This window comes from Quercus suber, unplaced genomic scaffold (genome assembly GCF_002906115.3).
Source record: "Quercus suber isolate HL8 unplaced genomic scaffold, Cork oak 2.0 scaffold_330, whole genome shotgun sequence".
Taxonomy (NCBI): Eukaryota; Viridiplantae; Streptophyta; class Magnoliopsida; order Fagales; family Fagaceae; genus Quercus; species Quercus suber.
Window position 1 is genome coordinate 604,967 of NW_027069783.1, and position 11,015 is coordinate 615,981.

Consider the following 11,015-nt stretch of genomic DNA (forward strand, 5'->3'; position numbering starts at 1 on the left):
GTATTAGATAAGGGTTCAACTGTAGGTTGGTAAAGTACTTGAGATTCCTTTACTTGTAACCGCTTGTTGTGATAATAGTGGAGTTTCGAGAGTGGTGACCTGAAAATCACCCGGTGGGGTTTTTACCATCAGGTTTTTTTCATTCATAAACAAATCACCGTATTATTTATTTGCCACTGCATAATTAGTTTATTGGTGATTTATTTGTGCTATCACGCATTTGCATGTTAAATTGATTAATTAATAACTTGGCTAATTAATTAATTAATTTAATCACAATGGGTCAATACGTTTTTGGCCTACCACAATTTGAACTAAGGCGTGACACTCGCTTTCTTTAAGGAGATTCAAGCTTTTAGTTGACTAAATTTTGTAACTGGTGCAAACCATCTCTAACTTGTCTCTCCCAAGATACAGCATTCCAACAAATATCATATGACACATCTTCCCTTCACTTCCCCCTTGCGCACGTATCTAGCCCAATATCTGAATCAATACATATTAGCTCATTAATCACCAGTTTCACCACAATTAAAAAGAATAAAATAGTCTCTCTCATTTTCAATATGGGATCAATCATTTTCACTAACTCCTTATCTTCCACATTAAGCTTTGATTGATCAAAAATTGCAGTCAGGATTTTTTCTATAGAACTATATTTCAGTCTAAACACTACAAAAATGTTTTGGGTTTTAAGTGAAACACTTCTTGATATAAAAGGATAACCCTAACTACATTTTAGAGGTTTTTGGAAGTCTTGTGAGTTACTCCTGTGAGATCTGAGAGATTTTGTACCTTCTAACTCAACAAGCATCTGCCGAATCAAGAGATCTACAATCAAGAACTGGTGAAACCAAGTTGCTGCAAAAGATCAACTACTGACTGTAATCTAAAACCTTTGAGTGGGATCTCAAAGTGACAAACATGAAATTTTTGTTTAGTAAATCTAAGATAGAAGAGTTCGTGAAGTCAGAGCTGCACGTGGTCGTGTTAATAAGTTCTACTTGAGGTTGCTTTAGATTTAGGGTTAAGTCTATTGTAATCTTCCATTCTATCATAGTGGATTTGTTTACCTTGAAGATAGCTAGGTTAAATCCTCCTTAGGTTTTACCTTGAAATAGATGGTTTCATTGATTTTCTTGGATAATCATATCGTTGTCTTATTTATTTATCCACATTGCATGATATGATTTATTACTATTTAATCTAGATCTCATAATTAACCTAAGTAATTACTTGGTTAATTCATTTGGTTAAAAAATCTATGTGTTCAAGGGTCTAAACAAACAAACAAGTTTTTCAATTTTCATTGTAATTCCTTTTTCTATGCAATTCCTAGTACATTTCTACCATCTCTATCTTTCTATGTTTTTCTTACTTTAGTCAGTTTTTTTCTTCCCTAAATAAAACCTATCACTTTCCTCATCCTTTTTAACAAAATGTTAGTGCAAAAATATTCACAGTAGGAGCTAAAAATAGCATCAAACAACTACAAGAAGACCACAAATTTCTTGAAAAGAACCTATAATTAGTTTTAGTTTAGGTACTTCGTATCTCATACTCATGTTCCAATTTTACTTACTGGATTTTTTTTTTTTTAATCTTTTTTAAATGTTCGTTGATTTGCAAACAACCTTATCACCTAAGATACAACCTGATTGTCTTAACACTAAGGATAGACTTCTACAGACTTAGGACTTGTATTCGGTGTGGTTGCTGGATATGTCCTTATCTCTATCTCTTGTATTTAAGCTCAAACTAGTATGATGATTAGTATCAGTAGAATCATTAACAGGGCTCAAGTAATCGTAGCATAGACAATTATGTTTTTGATTTTGAAGCTTTTCTTTGGGAAGTTGAGTTGTTACTCCATAAGATCAAAACAATGTGATTTGATATTTCTTAATTATCAAAACCATGGAAATGCTTCGTGGAGCTATTGGATTTGTATGTATCGGCTTTTTTTTGGGAGGGGGGGGGGTTTAGAGGGCAGGTTTATTAATTCTTTAAATTTTATTTTTACCTTATAGATTTATCCTGAAGATCCCATGTTTTGTTTTTAACTTTTAAGTTATTCTTAGATTTCATTGCAACGGCATTTAGTAAATTAGATACGACTAATCTCCACAAAAAGATAGAGATTTGGGCAAATTTTCAATTTCTTGATTCTCAAAAAAAATTTAAAAATAAATAAATAAATTCTGATGCCTTTTCCTTCAATCGTGCTTGAAAATTTTGTTAAAAATGGATGAGGTTTTATTTAGGGGAGAAAAAAAAACTAACTAAAGTAAGGAAATAGTAGAAAGTTGAGAGAGTAAAAATGTATAAGGAATTGCACAAAAAAAGAAATTACAATGAATGACTTAATAAGTAAAGAGGAAAAAAATACAGGAGCATTTAATAAAAAGAGTATGCTATTAATTTGGTAAGTATTTAATAGATGTAATGGATAATAGAATTTTGTTATTAACCGTTTGATCTTTTGGAAATCAATGGCTTAAAAAATGTGTAACTCCTGCGGAGTTACACCAGATGTAACTTGAACTCATCTCTATATGATTCAGATTTGAATTGAACACCTAGAAGGATAATTATTGTATGGTTCTATATAAATCTAGACACATAGCTCAAAATAAGACTATAATTTGGGATTCTAATTTGACTTTCTCTAATTTTTGTCTATTAATATATAGATATAGATTTAGATTTGAGTAGAACACCTAAAAGGATAATTATGGTATAGTCCCCACACAAATCTAAACACATGGTGCAAAACTGGACTCTAATTTGTAATTCTAATTTGTCTTTCTCTAAGCTCTCTATTAATATATAGATATAGATTCAGATTTGAATTGAACACCTAAAAGGATAATTATAGTGTTGTCCCCACATAAATCTAAATGTTTGGCACAAAATTAGACTCTAATATGACTTTCTCTGAGCTTTACCTATATATATATATATATACACCTCTATATATATATATATATATATATAGATCCACACCTATAATATCCAACACTTGAATTCATCACACAATTATATATATATATAGATCTATATATATATATATATATATAGATCCACACCTATAATATCCAACACTTGAATTCATCACACAAGTCCCTTAGATCCACGCCTATAATATCCAACACTCATAGACAAACCTTGAACCCTTAGATCCACACCTAAAAAAATGGCTCCAAGCTTCAAAGATGGAAACTCACTATTTGACTTTGTTGTTCGAGATGGCAATGGTGTTAAAGGCTTAGTGGACTCAGGCATATCTAAGGTTCCTGACCAATACATTCAACCACAACAAGAGAGAATAGACAATCAAAATGGCATGTCACATGAACTTCCTCCAATTGATTTATCAAAGCTTGATGGGCCTAACCATGATCAGGTGGAGGAAGAGATTGCTAGTGCTGCTGAGAAACTTGGGTTCTTCCAAGTTGTGAACCATGGCGTGCCTGTGGAATTGCTTGAGTCTCTTAAAGATGTGGCACACAAGTTCTTTGCCCAACCACCTGAGAAGAAGGCTATTTACTGCAAAGATGTGAGCCCCAGCCCAAACGTGAAGTATGGAACAAGCTTTGCGCCAGAGAAAGAGAGAGCATTGGAGTGGAAAGACTATATTAGCATGATATATACCAATGATGCTGATGCTCTTAATCATTGGCCAAAGGAGTGCAAGTAAGATTTTCTATATTTACTCTTACCCTAATTGAGTAGTACCATGAATTGTGTTCCTCCGATCCCCCAAACCAAAAGTTTCCTTTTTGATCTAACCAACTATACACATCTTATACCACTTTGATGTTATTACCTTTTTTAGTTGAAGTTAGACTTTTTAATGTTACTTAAACGAGATACAAGACTGACACAAGTGCACTGGATACGAGATTGTCTAACTTTATGTTACATATCATTGTAAGATAAATTAAGAGTTGTGGAATAAATTATACATACCTCCAGTCATAGTTGTTTTAAGTGATTGGAGAAAAAGATGACTCAATATATGACCATATATTTTTATATGTATTATAAGATATTTTGAGAGGACCAAACTCAAAGGGGAGAGAATTCAGTATGAAATGGAATAAGTATGACTCAAAATTTGAACTTCTAGGGACTTTAAGTTGAGCAACCATGTCCCTCATTTCCATAATGTGCTCATGAACATTCTTAGAATAGTCAAAAGTTTTACTTGAAAACCTGTTCATCAAGATGCTTGCCAAAACCTTATCAGATCTTATGAACTATTCTTCAATGGTTTTCATAGAATCCTTAACCTTATTATATTCAGGAATAGAACCCCTACTGTTCTTATTTATATGGGCTGTTATGAACATTAAACTTAAGCGATTAGATTGCTCCCACTGTTCATAGTCAACTTTATCATTTGATGCACTTGATTCCGTGTGGACGAGTGGTTCATCCACATGAAGAGCCAAATCAAGATCCATGCATTCTAATGAAAATATGATAATTTCTTTCCAGTTATTATAGTTGTCACCATTTAACATTGGAACACGTGAAGAATCAGTTATATAAGTAGTAAGAATTGCTGCAATAACCAAGAAAAAATAAATTTTAATGCTATGAAATATAAACCTTAATTCTAAATCAACCAATGTCAATTTAGTAATAAATTATAACCTTCCTATAGGTAGAGGTGCATCACACATGAATTTACTAAAATACTTTTATTAAAAAGACTAGTAAATATAAACAATAAGAATAAAATTTTCCATACCTATGGGCCTAGGAAAATTATATTCTTAATGCCTAATTCATCATCTTATTCCAATTAAATCATAAAAATAATAACCTCCCTATGGGCCAAGTTATTGTTTTTCACAAATTAATTACAATTTAGATGTCTTTATACTTAATAAAGTATTATAAAAATTAACTTGATGTGATTATCATTACGGCTTAAGATGCTATGGATATTCTTAAGTCATTTTGATATTCACCCTTCAAATGACATCATAAAGATAAATTAAACGTCATATTGATCATTTCAATTGAAATAAACCATAAAATGATATTTAAAGACAATATAAGTGTAAGAAACTGTAAATACACTAAAAATATAATAAATTTTAACTATATAATGATCAAATTTTCATATATAGTCACAAACTTTATAAAATCACTGCACACTATATGTAAGTCAGACAATATAAGTTCTACTAGCCCAAGCCATGTTTTATTTCAATCAAAGAAACATAATAATCTATATGCAAAGTTATCACGACAAATGTCCACTTTCAGGAGAAGCTTAAATTTGAAAAACCAAACATGATCTCCATAGAAACATTCGGCCAATGCCAAATGCAAAAGGAATAATTTTTTTCCATAGATAGTTGCCTATATCCTAAAACTGTCTCATATTAAAGTCATCCAAACCAAACAATGGTATATGTTATTTTAGTGATAAGCTTCAACACTATATGCTATGACCCATACATGAGATAAAGGGCATAAAACTTAACATTATTCCATGCCTCTTAAAACTGGGTTTACTGACATTGGTTAAAAGGCCAAATTTTGATGGCATAGTTAATTTAGCCAAAAGGTCCCAACACAAAAGAATATGCAATGCAAATACTTTATATCCTTAGATCCATATGTGTATCAAAAATTTAGCCAAATCATAGAAAAACCTATGAATGAAGAAGTTACTAAACAACATAGCATGAAGGAGGCTCTGATACCAAATGAAAGATAAATTTAGAGTTGCGGAATAAATTAAACATACCTCCAATCATAGTTGTTTAAGTGATTGGAGAAAAAGATGACTCACTATATGATAGTGTATATAAAAGGGTCTTCTAGTCTTTGGCCTTTACCTCACACATCCTTTTAATGGAAACACAAACTATATATATAGGCTAGACTATGGACCTTTTTAGATGAAGATTTTCATAACTCTCCTTCTATCAAGGAACTTAAAAACTGTAACTCATGGGGTTTTATTAACCAAAAAAAGTATACCAATTGAGAGTTACTAAAAGATGTTACACCTAACATGTAACTTTCACAAATAGGAAACTTAAGACATGAAATAAGAAACTTAAGAAATGAGTTTCATCTTCACTCAAATGTGGGTCACATAAAATTCTCTTTAAGGAGATATAATCCTACAATCATCTCTAAAGTTTTCTTACTTCCTCTTTTTAGGGACGTGGCACTTGAGTTCCTGAACAAATCAATCAAGATGGTAAGAAAATTAGTGGAGATTTTGCTTGGGAAACTTGGAGTGACAGTAGAAGATTCAAGAATTGATGCCTTCATTGGTTTAAAAATGGTTAACCTGAACTTCTATCCGGCATGCCCCAACCCAGAGCTCACAGTTGGTGTAGGAAGACACTCAGATATGGGCACACTTACTGTGTTACTACAAGATGGGATTGGTGGTTTATATGTGAAAGTTGAAGAAGACATAGATGCAGGAAAAAAGGGAGAGTGGATAGAGATCTCACCTATCCCCGGTGCACTGGTCATCAACGTTGGAGATACGTTACAGGTTCATTTTCTTAAATTTAAACTTCTTACCAAGTCTTCATTTGTTTTACTAAAATAATTATTACCAAATAGACACATTTTCTTTAGCACTGATTTGTTTTAATGCAATTCGGTGCTAGAGGAGCAGGCGACTCTAGGCTTAGGTAAGTTAGGCCACTATATAAGGTCTCCAAAATATTAAACTAGGACCTACCACAATTAAAAACAAGAATGTTATAAAAATGTTGTGAGATTTTGAAGTATCTATAGAATTTTTCAAAAACTAAAGGTCAATAACTTGCTTTATTAATAAAAATAATTATGGCATAAATACATTTTTGTCCTTGTATTTTGGACCTATTTTTAATTTGGTCCTCAAATTTGAGCTTTCGTTTTGGCCCTTATATATTTAAACTTCTTGTTATTTTGGTCCTTATTGTCATCTAACTTACAGAAAACACCTAATATTACAATCGTAACTATTGTCAACCATGTAAGCATTTTCTTTAAGTGAGATGATGGTAAGATCTAACATAACAGCAAGTTTAAAAATATAAGGAACAAAATGGAAGTTGTAAAAATCTGACGACCAAATTAAAAATATGGTCAAAATTTAGGGACCAAAAAAACGTGTTTGTGGCTTTGTGCTAAGATTTTTTATTTATTTATTTAAGTTTTGTATCTTTAGACTTATTGTGTCTTTAAATACTTTATATTTAATGCTAATTTGAAAACAAATGGAGTGTAGTCCCAGCTAACTCCTAATTAACCATTAATTTCTCTACATGTTCCTTGTTAGATACTAAGCAATGGACGGTACAGAAGTGCTGAACATAGAGTTCGTACTACAAGCACCCAATCAAGAGTTTCAATCCCAATATTTACCATCCCTAAACCAACTGAGAAGATAGGGCCTCTGCCTCAAGTTGTGGAAATAGATGGGGTGGCTCGCTATCGGGAGTTTGTGCTTCAGGAATACATGGACAACTTTTTTGGGAAAGCTCATGATGGAAAGAAGTCTCTTGATTTCGTTAAGCTTGATTCTGCTTGATTAATCCTTGATGCACAAACTCTCATTTACTTCCATGTGACTTTACTGATCCACATTGTGGTTCACTACTCTCTTTTTTTAACTTCTTTGTCGCAATAATTGGCAATTTAAATCTTGATTCCCCTTATAAAAGAATAAAGTAATACCATTAAATTGTAAGGATTTTGGTGTGGATCACTACTCTTTGATTCCCTATCAATGATCAAGTCTTAGCTTTATAAGCATCAATTATAATCTTATCATCAATTAACTCCTTTGTTGCAATAAGTGGGAAAGACTATTTCTTTTCAAAAAAAAAAAAAGTGGGGAAAGACTATATAAATATTGATTCTACTTGTAAAAGAATCAAGTGATAACCATTAAATTGTAAGGATTTTGGGGGTAGTTCACCACTCTTTGTTCCCTATCAATGATGAAGTCTTAGCTTTATAAGCATCAATTATAATCTTATCATCAATTAACTCCTTTGTTGCAATAAGTGGGAAAGACTATTTCTTTTCAAAAAAAAAAGTGGGAAAGACTATTTAAATATTGATTCTACTTGTAAAAGAATCAAGTGATAACCATTAAATTGTAAGGATTTTGGGGGTAGTTCACCACTCTTTGTTCCCTATCAATGATGAAGTCTTAACTTTATTAGCATCAATGGGTTCTAGTTAACGTAACTGGTAAAGTCTTTAATAGTTGAATAAAAGATTTGGAGTTCAATCCCTACCTACACCAAAAATCTATTAATGTCATGATCTAATGATAAAGAGCTATCATTAAAATAAATCTTTATTAGCATCCATTATAATCTTATCATCAATTAACTACTTTGTTGCAATAAGCGTGGGAAGGACAATTTAAATATTGGTTCTCCTTGTAGAAGAATCAAGTGATACCATTAAATTGTAAGGATTTTGGGGGTGGTTCACCATTCTTTGATTCCCTATCAATGATGAAGTCTTAACTTTATAAGCATCAGTTATAATCTTATGTATCATCAATTAAATCCTTTGTTGCAATAAGTGCAGGAAGGATGATTTAAATATTGGTTCTCCTTGTAAAAGAATCAAGTAATACCATTAAACTATAAGGATCTTGGGGTGGTTCATTACTCTTTTTATTATGTCATGCTCCAAAAAGAACTCCTTTCATGTAATAATGAAATAAGAATAGCGTGTCAAGTTGAAGTTAAATAAGGATCTTGAAGTGGTTCACAGTTCACTACTCCTTTTATTGTGTCATGCTCCAAAAAGAACTCCTTTCATGTAATAATGAAATAGGAATAGTGTGTCAATTGTAATAAGCTTGACAATGAGCTCTTTTTTCTTTTTCCCCTCTGAAAGATATCGTACACAGCTTTTTGTATAACCAATAAGTAATGGACTATAAGTTGATTGCTGCACATTTCTGTAGCTTGTTTTATTCTGTTTTCTTTAAGAAATCCTAGGTTTCTACATTGTATATTCTTCATTTACTCTCTGTATTTTCAGAAAAACTTTATTTCAATTAACCTCATTAAAAAAGGGATAAATTTTGTTTATTATAGTTCTATATATCCAAGCTCTAGATAGCAAATAATATATTATCCTGAGGCTGATGACAGCATTGATACTGATTATATCAGCAGTAACACTGATTCCAAACTCTAGATTCTTTTCTACCATATTGATTGCTATGCTTTAGAGTGTCAGCAATGCTACAAAGTGATGATGCCAAAAAAACCACCAGTGAGCCACACGATATTCATACACTCGAAATACACATGCACAACAAAAAGGAGAAGACTTAACAAAGATCACCGGTGTGGTGCCGGTCAAATACCCTCCGAATGTCAAGTTAGAATTTCTCACTACTCTAGAGTGCTAGAGAAGGGTTGATTATACGTACCTTGGTTTGTGAGGGTATTGGGGTTTTTATAGTAGTAGAAGGTTGACCTCTCTTCCTTGGGATAGAAGCCTTTTCCTTTTAAGAATCCTTACGAGCGTCTATTGCGGAATCCTTTCCTTGTAGGAAATTAACAGAAAACGTGAGATACAAGACTTTTCCTTATATACTTATGCGTGATAGCCAAGTCAAGGTTATACTAAAGCCGTCAGCTTTAGGGTCGTCAGCTTCATCCTACTCCCTTCAGTCCAATTGTCGCCAGCTTATTGGTGGTGTCAGTCTTTAGGTGTGTTTTGCGGACTCCCTTCGGCAACCCAATCAAATCTTTATTTGGCAACCTTTACTAATGAAAGCTGATGACTCTACCTGAAACCCTCAGCTTTTAGCTATGTCTGTTGGCTTATGCCTTAACATGAGTAAGCATTATTTTTTGCCCTTATCAGCTTCCCCCTACTTCATATCCCCATTGTTTTAAACTACCGAGTTATGGAGTTGAGTTTTTTACTGGTTAATTATCTTATGGTCCAAGGGAGCGAGAAAATCATTTATGGGTTTTTTCCTCGAGTCACCACTCATTTAATGGACATGTGGTGCGTTCTCATTGGCTCCGCTTCTGGACGAGGGCATCGCTTCGTCTTCCGCACATTTTTCCTCTTATATATAAATCATCCTTCTCCTTGTTCCTCCATTTCAACCTTGCTAATTATTGAGAGAGAGAGCTCGTCGCCTTTTCTTTCTTCAGCTTTGTTGACTTGTCAAACTGCTAACACCGTCGCTTTTCGAAAGGCTCATTCACCTATAAGTTTTTTTTTTTCTTTCTTTGCATTTTTGCTCTAGCTAAACAATTTCTTAGGGAGGCCATCAATTTCGATACGTAGAATGAATCCATTACTTGTAGGTAGTCAGATGTCAAGTGACACATCGAGTGAACAGTCGTTAGTCCGCAAAGGAGCGGGTTACGACGAGGTTTTTGGTTCAGGTCAAGAGTCCATTGGCTTTTCGAGGTCGTCTGAGAGGGAAATGTCAGCCCGGTCTCCTGAGGATGACATGGAAGATTATGTTGAGGGAGTTGAGGAGGAAGTAATAGGTGAGGTTGAAGGTGAAGGGGAAAGTGACAGAAAGGAGCATAAGGATGAAAGTGACGGGGAATCCTATGAAGAGGCTTCAGTAAGTCCCGGAGGTAACCATCCCTTCATACTTCCTGAGGACTGGGCCGTCAACAAATTTTTGCCAAAAATGAGGGATAGGATTTTCAAGGATTTACGCGCCCGTTACCAAATCCCAAACCATATCTCAATCCATCTTCCTAGGAAAAAGGAAAAATGCTATACTGGATTAACCACTGACATCAACATGTATGACGCCGTCCTTGCTGCCGGATTAAGGCTACCATTGACGGCTTTACACCGTCAACTGGTTGACTTTATGGGATTGTCCATCAGCCAAATTGCCCCCAATGCTTGGAGGACTTTCATTGGAGTGAAGATTTTGTGGGGTCAACTGAGTGGTGGGAACCGTCAGCTTTCCCTTGACGAGTTCTTTTACTATTATGGACCCCATCATATCGCTTCATCTA

At 33.6% G+C, this 11,015-nt stretch overlaps 1 protein-coding gene across 1 annotated transcript; it reads left to right on the forward strand.

Moving 5' to 3' along the window:
- Nucleotides 1–3,121: 3,121 nt before the first annotated feature.
- On the forward strand, nt 3,122–7,768 carry LOC112009979 (scopoletin 8-hydroxylase). Its single transcript, XM_024042339.2, has 3 exons — nt 3,122–3,696; nt 6,193–6,538; nt 7,316–7,768. The coding sequence occupies exons 1-3, from the start codon at nt 3,197–3,199 to the stop codon at nt 7,565–7,567; spliced, it is 1,098 nt and encodes a 365-aa protein (XP_023898107.2). The 5' UTR covers nt 3,122–3,196; the 3' UTR covers nt 7,568–7,768.
- Nucleotides 7,769–11,015: the final 3,247 nt, after the last annotated feature.